Source organism: Ixodes scapularis, unplaced genomic scaffold (genome assembly GCF_016920785.2).
Source record: "Ixodes scapularis isolate PalLabHiFi unplaced genomic scaffold, ASM1692078v2 PGA_scaffold5__190_contigs__length_132052651, whole genome shotgun sequence".
NCBI classification, from domain to species: domain Eukaryota; kingdom Metazoa; phylum Arthropoda; class Arachnida; order Ixodida; family Ixodidae; genus Ixodes; species Ixodes scapularis.
In genome coordinates this window covers 41,389,356-41,406,695 of record NW_024609880.1, presented here as the reverse complement: position 1 = coordinate 41,406,695, position 17,340 = coordinate 41,389,356, and the positions used below count along the sequence as shown (strand labels likewise).

Sequence of the window (17,340 nt, the reverse complement as noted above, 5' to 3'; positions counted from 1 at the left end):
GGGTATTTTGTTCACAAACTCACTTGATAAGAGGCGCGTAGCTGAACCCGGCAGCACTAAGTGGCATTATCCTTGTCCACTTAGCGCATATCACCCGACGGGATACGCATATTTACGGGAGTTCGAGATGGCTTTGTGTGCCCGCAGCACTTAAAAGGCACCGATAACCAGAGCCGGAAAAACAGGTTCTTTGAAAGCAGACAGCAGACAGAAGGAACAAAGAACTCTCGGAATTCGATGGTCTCGAGTCAGGTTAGTAAATTTCATTTTGTTTGAAGTGTCACTTTAGTGAATTTTATTGCGTTTTCTAGTAAAGTGTACACTGTGTGTTTGAGGAGATTATCTGTCAACACCTGGACTGTAGTGATAATCTCATATAAAGTTTGCTAATGTATAATGCGCATCGTATAGTCTGAATGGACACGAGGTGTCCTCTTACTTTTATGTTGGCTCATGTGAAAATTATTTGCGAACTGAAAATACGCGTAATATAGCCGTGCACTAAAATATATTTAACTGAAGCGCGATGAGTGAGCACCCTTTGAAATTATAGTCATATCAATGCGTACTTAGACAACCTAGAATTTAATGTCTAGTGCGTAAATTTGTTCCCACTTCGTATATTGGTTTGGCCGGTATAGTCCAGTTTTGTTTGAGGTGTTTGATCAATAAATGAAAGCACTGCTTAGCTCTACAGGTAATATTTAAAAAAAATGTTTAGGTATACAGATTTTGTGTATGTTCTTACTTCGACTGAAAAGCAGGTTGTTGAAGAGAAATTTGTATCTGTTCAGTATGGATTTGGGTTCACGGTCAGCAAAAATAGCCATTTAAACTGGTTTGAACCGGTTCCAACAAGTCTAGACCACTAAATTCAGAATCTTTTTTTTTAAAGGGTTATTTCCGCGTAAAACGAGTAACTATATAGTTCTTCATCGTTCATACAATATGTATTTATTTTGAGGCACCAAAAGAAAATTCCGTTGTATAATTTCAACACAAGAGTAAAATGAATTTAGACCTACGTACCGAACGTCGTTTATATACGAAGCAATATCCACATGTTGTCCTCACTCACATGCATTTTATCTGAATCGAAAGATCACAAAGTGTGGATGGTCGCATAAAACACGCATGATTAATTGAACTTTGTGTCGCAGTATTGAAAGTTGAATCGTAGTTGTGCTTTTTAAGTAAAGAAATTACTACAGTGAATAAAATGATGAAATGGGAAACACGTCATAGCGTGAAATAAGTTTACAAACTACGTTTTATAATGAGCAGGGTGCTTCTGTAAGCACCAACATATTTGGCTCGCCATGCAAAACTCGAATTCCAAACGTACATACCTGAAACGGGGCATTCGAACGCAGTTAAGCAAAACCTGTATGCAGCTTTTTCTTCTTTTTTTTTTTCTTCTTTTAAAGTTGGGGGGGGGGGGGGTCATTTTTCAGGTAGTGATATGTTAAAAAAAAATAAAGCAAAGCAAAGTCAGAGGCCGTGTATTTCCTCTCCCATACCAGGCTGTTTGTCGCCTGCATGCTGGTTTATAAGTTGGATCCCGCGTGGCTTTCTGAACGCATGAAAGCTAGAGACCAAGAGCAGAGGCTGGTGATTAGCAAAATAATAGCGCTATTTAATTGTTCTAAAAAACATGTGAACAAAGCTCCCCTGGAAGCAAGTTCAAAAACCTGTGTGAAAATGAAAACATCCGGTATAAGGCACAGGAGATGCACGCCGGTTTTGCTCTATCTTTAATAATTTACAATTTCCGACCTGAGCTCTAATAAAATAGACATCAGACTTGATGTCAAACTACGTTCGCCTACCCAGTTTCAGGTATGTATGTTTGGAATTCGAATATTACAACGCGTGCAAAAAGTGTTCGTCCTTCGGCCCCATTTTATATATATTGACAACTCAACTGAAGCTGAAAGCAATATTTTCAAAATGTCACGAAAGGTTATTAAAAGCCCGTTAAGTCTACCTTTTATAGAAATATCCAGTGGCAATCACAACGCTTGTTTTCCTAACCAACATTGTTTACACTCGGCCCCGTAATGCAGGCAAATGTCATGCATTAAGGAGTGACCAAAGTTGTTCGCTCTAATTTACACGAAACCTTCGTACACAGATCGAATCTGGCCTAAAATAGCGCCCACCCATATAAACAATTTCTTATACAGTATAAACTTGCATAGCCTATCTGTTGAGCTTTGTTGTTAACAAGATGTCAGTCAAGTCTATTCGCACAAAAACCCCACCTTTTCATGTTGATGATTTCGTGTTAAATATAGCAGAGTAGACATAATGTTCTACTAGAAATTGCAGCTTTTTTAATTTGTCATTTTCTGACGGTCTGAGTATCTAATGGTCATAATTCCGCCGAGCGCAACTGTGCATTTTGTTTTTGTTCAGCCGGCAGAAACATAAAATTTATGAACATCACTTAAAAGAGACACTACTTCTAACGACCTTTTCACTAAAAGAGAGCAAGAAAAAAAGTGGAAAGGGCTGCCGGCGCTTTCCTTTTTTTTTTTTTTTTTGGATAGTTCAGAACGAGCGAAAGCCCCGGATGAACGCCTTGGACGCGTGGGTTACTCAAAGTTCGCTTGTTTTCTTCGCAATTTCTTCTATCTCTTTCCTTCCAGATTTAGTTAGAGCGAGCCAATTCAATGACGACAATCACCTGGTCATCGAGGCACACTTCTTCGCTAAGAAGCTGCACGAATAACAACCTGAAGCGCAGAATATTATCGAAGGCCATCTTTGTCGAGCGCGGGACCCAACTGCGGCTGCAATGTTTTCAAACTCCTTCGCTTTCAATATGACCAAGGCCTCTGGCGGCAGTGGGTTGCGTCCGTTAACCGAAAGCACTTTTCCCGGACGCAATCCTATCTAGTGTGCTCGCAACATTTAGTGAATGGAGCGCCCACACTTAAAGGAACACTGACAGGGTATTTATGCTCGCCCATTCTCTAATTGTACATGACATATGAGAGCGCAACTATCCAGAACATAATTCGCGGTTCGAAATTCGTTTTCTTTCGGCCCGAAAACAGCCAATCGAGAACTGGCCGGTTTGAGTCGCGCTCACTCTTTTTTCTGTCGTCACGTGCCTTTTGCTTTGATTTAAACACAACCACCTAAGATGATCAAAGTTGCGGATCACAGAAGGCACACACTCAATACTAAAAATAGGCAAAAATATACCTATTTGTGTGGCTTCTGAATGCTGCAAATACGTTGATTGAAAAACAAAGCGTTGCACAGCCACGTGACTTCTGGTAGCTTTCTCCTCCTGTATATTTCTCCTTCCTCCCCTGTCCAGTTTCGGTTTTGGCTTCGAGCAGTAGCGTTTTTTTAGTTCATTAAAAACATATGTGACACTGTAGCAAAATAGTGACTGGGTAGCCTTCTTACACCATAATAAATCGTCTGGCAAAAAAAATAAGAAAATAATTTTTTGAGGTCCGTCAGTATCCCTTTAACACTATATCCTCAATGTACATGGGCTAAGCTCGCAAGCTGCGTGCAACGTTTCTCGTGAGAACTGCTACTTCAGCTTGTAACTTTCTCAACTTAAATTTTCTTAGTACTGATATTTTGCAATGGTGACATTGAATTGATATTATAATCTACAGACTACAACACTTAGTTGGATGTAGGTTTCCGGCGCCAAGTGTTACCAGAAATTGTTCAAAGGTTAGTTTCTTGGTTTTCCTGAATCCCGATGCCCTGCGCTATATAAGAGAGCCGTGAACTTATTTTGGCCCTCACAACATTACTGGAAAGAAACTTCAATTTCTATTGCTGAAACCTGCTCATGCATCGATTTCGAATCACTGAATCATTGATCGACTCTCTCTGGCGATCAGCCCTTCCGGACTTTGCTGTTTTCAGTTCTTGACAAATGACACTCTAGTCCACACGGGATCCTTAATTAGAACTCGTATAAACATCTGCAAGCCGGAGGGAGTTGCCTTCGATCGTTCCCTTCAATGCTCTGATTTCGTGTGTCATTATTCACATAATATTTTGTTGCTGTTAACAACACACACAAAAAAAATCTAAATGTACCGATTCCAAAAAAAGAAAAACTGAAGGGGAATTTAATCGCTATTAACTGGTGCAATATTTTGAGCCTGCGAATTCTATCGGTGGTGCGTTCAGTGCCGCACTTCTCAGTAGCGTCGCACCGGCGAATGCCATAATGAGGGGCAGGAAAGGCTCTCAATCTGTTGAAAAAATCTATTCTGGGCACACAAGAGCACACGATTCGCCCTAAGTAGGATACCCAGCAATTTGTGGCACCTGACTAGCATACCCAGCGTGGAGCGGCGCCCCAGAGAGCACTTTCGCAAACGTTTCTAACCAGTCAGCATGCCCGCGGTACTTGACGCTAGCCCGATGGCGCTACGTTATTCAAAATAACGCCAGTCATCGTAAAACGATCTATATGTTTAAGAATTTATATCAGGAACACAGTTATTAAAATAAACTTTATATACAATAATTGATTGAGGATCTCTCATATCACCTATAAAAGTGCCTATCATGAATAAAGATGCCTGAAAAGATTTTGCAGAAGAAATTTCAAATAATTTATGGGTGCATTTAGTTATGAGTGTTTAAGGTAATTGGCCCTCTTTTAGATTAAATAGTAAGTTAGGAATTATACATATATATATATATATATTAATCATTAATAAGTTTGATTGTGTGAAGTTCACATACCAGCTTGACACCGACGCAGGAGTACGACGATTGAAAATGAAACATGTACGTAAAGCGTTACACGAGTTACTTCTTATCAGTTACTTTTCTTTGGTAACGATAACGTATTGAGTTGCCATTTCGTAAAAGAAACCCCGAGAAGCGTACTTACTTACTTTTAAAGGAAATGTGCAATGATTTTGACGGTGAAAAAATTTGCATCTCCTACTTTTGGCTTTGTTTGTCTTGTCACAAACAACAGAAAGAACATCTTCTGTCTTCGAAATTTCGCGAGGCAAAGGAGTTTTAATTTTTGTAGTAGTTTCGGTTGCGTTAAAGGGGCATTATTGTTGGAGACAGATTAAAGCGCCATTCATATATGTGCGACCGAGTACGACCCAGAGAGAGAACAGAACGGTTTTTAAGCCTCTTGCGATGTCTTAGGACCGGATGTGCTGCAGCGTAGCTGGTCCTAAGACATCGCAAGAGGCTTAAAACCCGGTCTGGTCTCTCTCTGGGTCGTACTCGGTCGCATATATATGAACGGCGCTTTAATCTGTCTCCAACAATAATGCCCCTTTAACGCAACCGAAACTACTATAAACATTTAAAAAAAATCGCTATTGCCGGGAATTGTAAAAAAAAAAGTAAAGAAAAACACTTCTCAGTTTTATGCAGCAGAAGTAATTATCTGTGAGTGTGAGTGTCTTTAAACATGTTTAACTGCACATTGTTGTTTATTCATAATCAAATTTGTATATATTGCGTCATTTATCACCTTACCGGAAGAACAACAAAAAGTAATTTTGAGTTTTAAAAGTAATATGCTGAAAACTGAACGAGACAAAGTAATTTTTAAAATAATCGATTAAAGTTTGGCGATTAATCGGGTTAATGTTTTAAATCAACACAGATCCCTAATTTCTAAAAAAATATATAAGTGCTATAGAATATTATTTAGTGCTCCCGCCGACATTATCTTTTAGATTCCTTTCTCGATATATTTAATCTCTAGTTTAGATATCTAGGCATGGCCCTAAAGACCGTCCTTAACGAAAACGGACCTAAGTGTCGTTATTCATAATTATTTGAACATCTCGGGAGCAAACTATATTAGCGTGTCACATTAATAGTCCAGAAACAAGGCCATAGTGAAGGGCGAGCTCAATTATCTTCGTATAAATGAGGCAGAACTACTAAGCAGGGTGTTTACTTACACCGTCTTGAGGGTTTTCATGGCGCCTCCACAATTTCGTGCACGGTAAGTATATTTCAGTTTGTGCAGTGAAAAAGAACTTGTTTTTTATTAAACATACTAAGAACGCGAGTCTACAAGGTCGCTAGAACAAGAAGGGCTGGTTTGTGGGGTGAGTATACATGATTAAAGAAAACATAAGCGTGGATACTATTTGCAGCATTGACAACTTGGAATAGTCAATCAAGATGTCCCTTTCGGGTCGGCTTGCGATCGTCACCGGTGGAGGAAGTGGCATCGGCAAAGCGGTCTGCCATGCCCTGGCAGGAGATGGGGCAACTGTCGTGGTGGCCGACATCAACCTAGAAGCGGCGAAAGTAACTGCTGCTGAGCTGAAAGGTTTGTGCCGTCTCTGATTTGTGATTTCAGAATTTTCAGTTCAAATGCATGAGGGGGGGGGGGGGGGGCGAACAAGCCCAAATATTTTTGGTACGTTTCAGAGTTCAAAACATTCCCTTAAACATTTATTTCTAAGACAATATTTTTTGGGTGAGCAGACAAACACGGGCGAACTTTCGAGAGGAGTATGTGGCTTCCGGTGGGATATTGTGTTTTCTTGTTTTTGAGGACCCGCAGGGACTAACACCGATGTTAAAAGTCTCAATGCCGCGGACCAAATGCGGTACCTCTTGAAATTCGCTCATACTTGATCATCACGCCTTCCTGAGTTTTTGGATGACAAGAAATATAGCACTTGTTCCTTAAAGACACGACGAATGTGCCGAAGGGATCGTGGGCATGCATCTTCAGGAGTATTTATCTATTCGAGCCGTCAGGGCTGTATACCTGAAAAGTACAAAAAACCTACAAGTCCTGAAACGTGTTAAAGCACTTTGTGAACGGCTCTACAATGGCAATGGGTATCTACCTACCTTCCTCAGGCACCGAGATGCGCGCCCAGCTACCACGCAAAGGTCGCGAAGCTAAGTCTTTGTTGTAGCTGAACATCTTCCGAAAGTTTTAATTACGCTTCCCTCAGCGCCAAACGAGTCTCTGAAATGCCCGATTTTCAAACGCTTTGACTAGCTTGCTGTGCTATTCGAGGTTTTTTTCCCAGAACGCCGTGTCACCTTGCATGTACACGTGCCATAATGATACGAGGAGGGTATATATCATAGTACAGAGATGGTCCGAAGAGGCGCCGCCTATGTCACCAGCGCCTCATCTTTGCGTTGCGCCAGTTGGAGGCAGCACATCGAAGTAGGCTGGCACCGTCTGCTATGCCGCCGTTCTGCGATCACCCAAAGCTCGGCTGCGTCAGTGGCGTTCCTCGCTCGAGACAATCAAAAGAACTTCATTTGCGACATTTCGTTCGTGCTGATGAGCATCGGCCGCTCTAAATCACTAACGGGGTCATTTCTAGAGCACGGCTCTCGCGCGGTTGCTCGCCCGGGAACCAAGAGTCGTTTGGACACCGACACAAACGCAAGGTAAACGTAAGAGAACTGGAAATAAATTGGGTGTCCAAAGTCACCAGGCTCGACCTAAAATGGACCGTAAAAATCGATGCCTGCTCGTAGCAATATAAAATTTTCCTCAAAGGTGTACTTCACATGTCGGTTTTTTCTTGTAAAATTATAAAACGTAGCTCGCTTTCTGTAAAAAATAGGGCCAAAAAACTTGACAGGCTCAACGGGGGGCGGCGACGCGGACTACCAAGTCGAGTTGAAGGACGCGTTTGGCGCGCGTATTGATAGATGGCGTCGGGAGCAAGCAGTGTCGTGAGGTGTAGCCGACCAGCGAAAGAAAGCAGACGACACGCGAAATTGCTTTTATTGTCCGGCTTTATTTTTTAACCAAATTTACATAACAAAAAGATTATTTTCATTTTAATAAAGCACGGTGGTCGCGAGCAGTCTCGATTAGAGTTCCTCGATATGCTCCCCTGAAGGGGGAGCCGAGTTGCGCATTTATTTTCACCTTGCCGCCACGCCACTATTCGCCGAGATTCATCACGTGAGGAGCAAAGCATCCGCTGCCGTGCAAGAAAGCCACCTTTACGGTCGCTCCGCCGACGTCCGCCGAGAGCTGGCATATGTTTCCCTGCTTTCGCCTCCTTCTCCTCTTTTTTTGTTTTCCATGCGCGGCGGAGCGTGCAGCGCCGCTATTCGCCGAATTTAGTCACGTGAGGAGCAAAGCATCCAGAGCGTGCAGGAAAGCCGGCGCTACAGCCACCCGCCGAGGCTGAATGCGCAACTCTGCTACCGTAGGTCGCTATATACAGGAACTCTAGTCTCGCTAAGGAAATAGCGCCATCGATCAATACGAGCGCCAAACACGCCCGCCCCGCAAGTCGACTTCGTCGACTGCGTCGCTGCCCGCCATTCCCCCTGGCATGTTTCCTGGACCTTTTTTTTTTTACAGAAAGGGAGCTACGCTTTCTAATTGTACAAGAAAAAACCGACCTGTGAAATACATTTTTGACGAAAAGTTTAGATTTCTACCTGCAGGCGTCGATATTTACGGTCTCTTTTAGATCGAGCCAGGTGACTTGGGACAACCTATATATCTCCCTCTGTCATGGCGGCCCGAAGTTGCGAGAAAATCGGATGGCATAAAAAAGGCGCGGCTTAGCTTTACGTTTTTCACTTCGTGATTGTTACTAGGGTTCCTATCGGGTAATGCCCCAAATTTGTCGACTTCGTAACTGCAATAAGATGGCAGCAATTCTCAACGTTTCGCGTTCCCGAAATTTTCAGTGACTATAGTTTCACTTTTTATTTATTCTGCTCAGTGTTTCATCTGACATACTCTCAGGCTTTCTCTTATACAAAAAATTAGCAGATATCAAATAAAATATTTTAAATCAGAAACTAAAAAAAAAAAAAAAATGGCCGGCAAGTGTTAAGGCAGTTATTATGACAGCAGTATTCGACCCGTTCGACGAAATTAATACCAGTGTCAAAGCGCCATAAAAAAGGAAGGCACGAAACCTCGCGTGAAACAAGTCTGGCCTCATGGGCATATTGGTTTATGCAGGAAGCGGCCACCATGGTACGAAGGGCAGTTCTTAAGCAGATTGTATAATTTGGTCAGGTGATTCATATCACTGGATGAGAAAGACGAGGAAAACGACAAGGACCCTAGAAAAGTTGAGAAGACAAGGTGCAGAACATAATAACGAGCGTTGCAAAGAAATAACGCGCAGTAGAGTGAAATACCGCCTGGTTGACAATGCTGATTGAAAAAGGCACCGAAAATAAAAAGGAGCTATAGGCAAGTTGAACAAGGAGCCTTGTTCTACTACTTGACTGTAGCACCGTTTTTTTTTTTTTTTTTGACGCCTTTTCTAATTGGCAATTTTCGTACCTCAAGATGTATTTTACGATCACTGTTCGTGGTTTTAAAGGCTTTATATGAGCTAGGCGAGTTGACTGTGCTGAAAGTCAGTTCTAAGGACAGAAATGAATGGGTTCCGTTTCATCTCTAATTTTTAGGAGAAGTGTACTCCCGTCACACAGTAGAAGTGTCAGGTTGGAGTTGATTCTCATGGTGGTAGCTTATAGGGTTTGTGTAATGAGGGAATGGGCTGGCAGCGTTTTTTAATCATGATAAATATGGCTTTTTTTTTTTAGTTGCATGCAAGACTCAGGCTTTTGGAGCCCATTTCCCTCGCTGAATTTGACACAGCTCTGGTTTCTAAATGTTATCTTCATCCCCCCCCCCCCCCCCGTCAATTTTAGGTATTCGGAGTTCCATTCGCTCTTCTTAGCAACCATTAGCGGTAACCGGCGACTGATAGAGGCATCGCCTGTCCACTTCACAGGGATTGTGGCTGTATTGCAACTTGATTGCGTCGTGACCAGGGTTGTAAAAGTTACTTCAAAAATGTACCTAAGATACAGTTACAGTTACTCATACGAAAATGTACCTAGGTGCGTATCTAGCTACTCGCTTAAAAATGCACCTAGGTACAGGTACAGTTACTTCAAAGGTACTTTTTATTTTCACGTCAAGTATTTTTCTCAAATTTGTCACATTATTATTGGAATTAAATCCTTTGTATACTGGGATGTAAAAAAAAAAAACAAGTTTGATAAACGTGCTTTATTGGTGTCAGTGGGAGAAATAAGGCAAAACGCTCACCAGAGCATTCGAAGACTGTCTTTTTCACTTGAGTGCTCGATTTGACCTCAGAATCAGGACTTCTTCGAAATGTTCATCCGACATCTTCGATCGCAGTTTGGTAGTAACAATTGTTCCTCCTATGCTAAAAACGCGCTCCAACGCCGCAATGCTTGGAAGCCCTGTGTTGAATTTTAAGAACACGCTTTTCAGCAGCGGCATGTGCTTGAAACAGTCCAGACTTCTTGTCGGAAACTTTGGTGTACTGTACAGTCGGCGAGAAACAGCCACCGGAGGAGCCTCCAACTCAGTAGAAGGTGGCAAAGGGTAAAACAGAAGGGCCCGGGGAGCCAATAAGGTCACTGGAGCGAGGCACGTGACGGCGCTGCACAGATGTCCACATCGGAGTTGAGTCCTCACGTGCCTTACTCTCACGCTCCAATTGGCTCACCGAGGACACAGCTTCCACTGTTTACGACGTCCCGCTCAAACTCGCTTGTTGACGTGGCTTGCTCTTCAGCGCCAGCACTGGCATCGAAGCCATCGGCGGGCACTGAAGACGTCGGCCGCATGGAGAAACGAAGTGTCGAGTGCATACGCACCTAACCTTCGCAACGCAACGACGCGCGAAAGTCTTCAAGCGTTCACGTTTTTTCTTTCGTTTTTAGGAAGGAAGAGAATATTGTAACACGAGCGCGTTTAGGAGCTCGTGTCACAGAAAATCCGTCGGATGTCGGTGGTGTCGGTGGCGTCACGGGAAATTCCTGAATGGTCGATAGGGTAGTGACGTCACAGCCACATGACTTCGCGCGGAAATTTCAAACAACCCACAACGCTCATGTGAAACGTGACGTCACGCGTGGAATGAAGGTGGCTAAAGACATACAAATTAATGGTCGCCGCATGTTTCAAATGATCCCACTTGATAAACTAATTCATTTGCCTTAAATAAAAGTTTGAAGAATTTACGCAGGATTGCACCCACGACCCTTCGGCTGCGGACCAGACATGATACCGACTAGGCAACGGAGGGCTTGGGAATGGCACTGCGATCCTGCCGTCATTAGAGTGCCTCGATGTCTGTCTGTGTCAGGGTAAAGGTATTATCGCATCGAGTGTTGTTAGCGCGTGCCGAGCAAACACTTAAATAAACCTTGCGGGGTAAAATGGCATCAAAGCACTGGCAAAAGCTCCTCGATCGCGCCGGGAGTGTTGTATCATAAGAACTAGGTCGCTGTGTGACTCAAGAGCATGAGAAGCGATTGAGAAGGACATGCGAACGGGACCCGATAACCCTATCGCTAATCGTTCTCCCAGTTTTTTTTTCTTCACAAACATTTTCAGTTTTGTAAAGTGCAAAATTTGAGTTTGTTTTATTGAGTGGACTACGTGATGTTAAATTGATTTACGACTGTAATTATAATTTATTTTCAGTTATATGTTGTATTGTGTTTTCTACGATTTTCACGAAGTGAATAGAAAAGTACCTGTAAAAAGTAACTTCACTTAGTTACAAGTTACAGGAAAATGTACCTAAGATACAGATACAGATACTGAGAAATGAAAGTACCTAGGTTTGTACCTCAGGTACAACAAAAATACCTAGATACCGATTTACAGTTACTTGTACCTAGGTACTTTACAACCCTGGTCGTGACGACACTTCGTATCGACGCAAAGTGGCCTGTTAAAGCATGTTATAGAAGATCAAATTAATGGTCGGGAGAACACAATGATGACGAAGAACGTAATTCCTTTAAACACACACTTGCACAGTAAAAACATGCATATTTAGAAACCGTATTACCCTCTGCGATTACTTTATTTGGTTAGGTATGGTTCTTCCATCGTTCATAACGTATGGGTAAATCAGTAAATTTTGGAACTCGTAACGATATTCTGTTTTGTAACACACTCACACATTTGAGAGCATGTGGCCTTTGATTGGTTCTAAATGTGGTATAATAAGTGACGGAATGGATTGTGTTAGTGTTAGGGTGACCAGACGTCCCGTTTTGGCCGGGACAGTCCCGTTTTTGAGGTCCACTTCTGCCGTCCCGTTTTTTTGTCCTGATAAAAAAACATGTCCCGTTTTCGTAGGAGCGCATAGTCTCGGAACTAGCACCACGCGATTTAAACAAACCGACACTATGCCTACTCGTTACAAGTATATCTTACAGAAATGAGCACCGGTACTTTATAACATTTGCCCAGAGAGTGAAATTTAGAACTGCTCTTACCTTCAAACACTTTTTCTCTCGCAAAGACAGGTGTGTAGGCAGGCACGTAGCCATGGGGGAGGCCCATGGGGCCTGCCCCCCCCCCCCCCCCCGAAATCTTCTATTTTGCTGGGACCGCCTCTCCCCCCTCCCCCTCATACAGCATTTTGTCATGCCCCCCCCCCCCCCCCCCACCCCCCCGCCCGAAACAAAATCCTGGCTACGGGCCTGTGTGTAGGGATATAATTTTTTTATTGAAAAGAGTGATATAGCACACATGTAGAGTCTCGGTTGGCAACTCCCTTCCCCCGCCCCCCCCCCCCCCCTTCCTCGCCGGGATGTCCCGGTTTCTACCTTGAGGAATATGGTCACCCTAGTTAGTGTACTTTAATAACTAGCTGGTAAACGAGAGCTTGTGTGCACCTTTTTGGGGCTCTACGCTTCTATACTTTCTCATAAGAATTGTTGGTGGATTTGCTCAAAATAAAACAGAAGGTTATTTTTTTCGGTTTGACGCCTGTCAATGAACAATCGAAAACTATAATATAAGGCAGTTATTTCTTTATTTTTATAAAAGGTATCACTATAGCTTGAGCATAGGCACTCATAAGAGACATAAATCATGCAGGTTGAAATCAAAATTCACACTGAGTAAGTGAACTTGCTTTTTATGAGTTATATTGCGTTCAGCATGCGTATTATTAACCCTATGGTATAATTTAAAATTGATCACAGAGGCGCCAGTTTTAGGAAACAGGAGATTAGGATTATATCAGACATCAGGAATAATTTTAGTTGTGTACTAGACTATTTAAACAGGAACAGGAAAATCCCTGACCTTGCAAAAGCTTTGAATCCTCCTGACATGAAACTTACTTCTGTCTGTCCACCGCATTCACTTTTTTAACAGGCGAAGCTCACCGGGCTCTTCATGTGGACGTCGGCGACTCCTCCTCTGTCGCTGCGCTCATGAGCAGCGTCAGCTCCCGATGCCGGACTCCCATGAGCATCGTGGTCAACTGCGCTGGCATCGACAAGCAATGCGCCGTCGTGGACATGACAGAAGACGACTACGATGAACTGCTGCGAGTGAATCTTAAGGTTAGTTACATTTAGGGTTCTGAGTTTTGCTTAATACCGATAAAGCCCGGAAAAAAACATCGAGTAGGTGAGTATTCAAAACAACCGATCCGGTGGTTATACATCAGGGAAACAAAGAAAAATGAATCAAAGCTGTTCTTGAATAGGAACAAAAAGAAAAAGCTTCACCAAAACAAACATCGTTGTCCACAAATTTTATTTTTTCTGGGGCCGAAACACAGCTCTTAGTATACCATCCGTGAGGCTTCTTGCCTCGGAATTTATTTTACTTCGTTTCATTTTCTTTCGGTACATGCTACCTCTAAGTCCGCCAAATATACATGGTGAAAAATTAAAATTTTGCCTGCGTGGACAATCTAGAAGATTGAACTATACAAGATACTGTTTTTAGAGCGCAGCTCTTAGGGGCCCGTTCCCGGCTTGAGCGGCGTCGCCGTCGGCGTCGGCGTCGCCGTCGCCGTCGCCGTCGCCGTCGCCGTCGCCGTCGGCGTAACCAAGGTCATCCCAAGGTCACGTGACCCCTCCCAAGGTCATCTCAAGGTCACGTGACCCCACGTGACCCCCTGAAGGTCACGTGACCCCTCGAGGTCACGTGACCCCTTCCAAGGTCATCTCAAGGTCACGTGACCCCAAGATGACCCCACGTGACCCTTTGAAGGTCACGTGACCCCCAAGTCACGTGACCCCTCTGAGGTCACGTGACCCCCGAGGTCACGTGGTCGCCTCCCCAAGGTCACGTGACCCCCAAGGTCACGTGACCCCTTCCAAGGTCATCTCAACGTCACGTGACCCCACGTGACCCCTCTGAGGTCACGTGACCCCTCTGAGGTCACGTGACCCCGAGGTCACGTGACCCCTCCAGGTCACGTGACCCCAAGGTCACGTGGGGGTCACCTTTGGGGTCACGTGGCCTTGAGGTCACCCCCAGGTCACGCCTCCCCGAGGTCACGTGACCCCCTCCCCGAAGTCACGTGACACCCCCCCCCCGGAGCATATTAAAGAATGAGGGGAGGAGGAGGAGAAGGGGGAGGGGTCTACCCTCCCCTCAGTACCCTTCACTCCTCCTCCTCAAGAGCTGCGCTCCAATTCGGCGTTACAGGGATTTGTAAACGGCTTTCACTTTTTTTTTTTTATAGATCGTTCACTGTGATAAGATATCAATAATTTTATAAATAACGGGGTATATTAATGTTGCTTTATGTACGACACAAGCTTGTTTGCAAGAGAAAACAGCAGGCATATGTTAAGGTGTGCTGCGTATGATCACTTTTACGTTCGAATTAGGCACTTAGTGTGAACTATGTACCACGTACTGGCTATTGAAGACTATCTAAACCCAGATTTTCCCCGAAAGCAAACATTTACAACAAAAAACACCGATGCTACAAAAAAAAAATCGGAAAAAGCATCGTCCAAGTTGAACAAAAATAAACTTCAAAAACATTGGACCGGAGTTATATCGCATGTTTCTGATATTATGGAGGACATACCTTCCCTCAGTAACATGCCGGGTGATTTAACTTAATTTTAACGTTTATATTTAAAATGGGAATATAAGTTACGCAGGCACCGTTTTGAACAAGTATTTACCATAGTCGGCGAACATTATTGAGGGGATAAGTTTATGGTAATTTGTTTAATTAAATTTTATATGATCAATAGCTGTTTTAATTATTAGTCTCATGGGTCCATGTTGCAAATGTATTGTCAGCCACAACGACCACAAGCCTAGCCAATGTAAAAAAGTTCGTAAAAAGCTGATTTTTTTATATAGATATTAAGTAATCGGTGTTTGCCTTTTATTGCGGACTCGAGATTGAATTTTCGCCTCCACGTCTCCCGCATTGTTGGTCAAGGGCTTCGCCAACTGGGTGTAATTGCGTGGCTGACAAACAAATTTCGTCGCTCTGTGTTTTTTTTATGTCTATCACGCCTCGAGTTCACGCCTCGAGTTCGCGTCTGTGGTTTGGAACTCTGTAACGATATGACCTAGTAATATTATCGAAAACGTTCAGCGTAAGTTTATGAGAACCTTATACGACCGACATATTGGCCGCCGCCGTTTCTACAATTACCATTCCCTGCTCACTGACCATTCCCTGCTCATTGACCTCGGTCTTGTGCCTCTGCACGATGGGCGAATTGCAAGAGACATACATTTCCTGCGTCAAATTGTTCGTGGTTTTCTTGATTGTGCCCATCTGCTGATGTCGCTGAGGTTCCGGGTACCGTCAGGGAGGACATTAAAATGCAAAGACAGGTTTTATCCTGATGTGCGAGCCACTTGCCCAATGACACGTCTGCAACAGAGTCACGATGCCTTTTTTTGGTGAAACAGACATTTTCTCCTGATTGTGTTTTTATCTCAAACTTTTATGTATTTGTGTACAGGACAGTGCGCTGCTCCTCAGGCCACTTGGCTGTTTGCAGGCACGCAAAAGAACCCCATCATCCATCATCATCTATTGCACGTTGTCCAAACTGCGCGCAAAAAAATTGCCACAGGCCCTGCCCACAATGGAGCTTACAAGTATGACATAGACGTTTCAATCCCGTCGTCACTATCTCGTCAGGGAGTCATTGGTGGGTGCGCCAACGACACAATTACGAGGTAGAGACGACGTAACTGAAACACCTACGTCACTCTCCTAAACGTCTTTTCGGGCCGGGTATCGGGCACCCATTGGCTTAATTTGGGAATTAGGGAAAAAACTTAAAGACGGATAAATGAATATCTAAAAACCCTTCATTTTTTTCGAATTTTATAAACTGTTTTATCTCTTATTGGGAAGGTTGGTCAAAAATGCAATTGCGACATGGCCCTTAAAACAGTAATTAACTATATTTAACAATTATTCAGAAATTTGTATATGAAGTTTATCTTACTATTTTACGTCCATAGAACCTGATTTATAAGTAATAAGTATGGCACCCGTGTAACTGTAACTCCCTTTAAAAATAAAATAAAAAAAAACTATTGAGATTAGAATTTTGTTCTCTGTGCAATTACAACGCCATAAGATTTTTTATAAAATTGTTCTCAGGTAAACTCACATTGTTTAGGATATAATGTCGCCTGCTACAAACGACGCCTATGCGAAAAATTTCTGCTTGGAGCCGTATGTCGCAGCACCGACCTGTCGGACGCTACCAATCGTGGCCTGGCCCTGAAGTTTACAATTGACCTGATGGATGTAATTATTTTTATTCTGGTTAATGCCAATCTGATCTAAGGAAAACATGTTTCTTTTGTATATAGGGCACCTTCCTCATCAACCAGGCTGCTGTGAAGGCTATGCTCAAGGATAAGGTTCTCGAGGGCTCCATTGTCAACATAGCCAGCATTTTCGGCAAGAGTGGGTACCCCTTCTTTGCCGCGTATGCAGCCTCCAAGGGCGGCGTCACTGCGTTCACGAAGTCTCTGGCTCAAGAACTGGCCGGCACAAACATCCGCGTGAACGCTCTACTGCCCGGACCAACTGACACTCCAATGGCGGCTACTAAATCTGAGCAGTTAAAAGAAGAGGTCGCCAGAATCATACCAATGAAAAGGTTTGCTCGCGCTGAGGAAGTTGCTGACGTGGCTAAATATTTGTGTTCCCCTGGCAGCTCTTACATTACGGGCACTAGCGTGGAAGTCGCCGGGGGATGGCTCGCTTGAAACGGGGTTTTATATACCCAGATACATTTTTTGGGGCCAATAAAACCGTGCGTATTCGTTTTCCTGGGTCACTTTGGAGTCGGAGTTTCCGGAATGTTTTGTGTTCAGCCTGTACCGCAACAAAACAAGCTTCTTCTTGATTCATCGGGAAGTCAGTTCCACCCTACGGTGCCTGGAACACGTCTCTGACTGGTGTGTTTACCACCCCCTGAGAAACTGGTCCCTCCATTTGAGCCTTATGATGCTATACCAGTGTCATGCTGTTTCCAGCCGAGATTCTAGCGGTGTCACAGCATTGGTGTCGCAGCACCCGTGTCTCCTCA

The 17,340-nt window shown here is 43.6% G+C and overlaps 1 protein-coding gene across 1 annotated transcript; it reads left to right on the top strand.

The window, feature by feature from the left end:
- The first annotated feature begins 107 nt into the window (after positions 1-107).
- On the top strand, positions 108-17,077 carry LOC115315069 ((3R)-3-hydroxyacyl-CoA dehydrogenase). The gene is made up of 4 exons (XM_029974294.3): positions 108-252; positions 6,132-6,310; positions 13,166-13,356; positions 16,616-17,077. The coding sequence occupies exons 2-4, from the start codon at positions 6,160-6,162 to the stop codon at positions 17,015-17,017; spliced, it is 744 nt and encodes a 247-aa protein (XP_029830154.2). The 5' UTR covers positions 108-252; positions 6,132-6,159; the 3' UTR covers positions 17,018-17,077.
- Positions 17,078-17,340: the final 263 nt, after the last annotated feature.

Excerpts from the sequence above, each read along its gene's own strand:
- LOC115315069 (XM_029974294.3), top strand. The coding sequence starts at position 6,160 with ATGTCCCTTTCGGGTCGGCTTGCGATCGTCACCGGTGGAGGAAGTGGC. Across the intron at positions 6,311-13,165 it reads AACTGCTGCTGAGCTGAAAG|GCGAAGCTCACCGGGCTCTT; the intron begins GTTTGTGCCGTC and ends CTTTTTTAACAG. Across the intron at positions 13,357-16,615 it reads TGCTGCGAGTGAATCTTAAG|GGCACCTTCCTCATCAACCA; the intron begins GTTAGTTACATT and ends TTTTGTATATAG.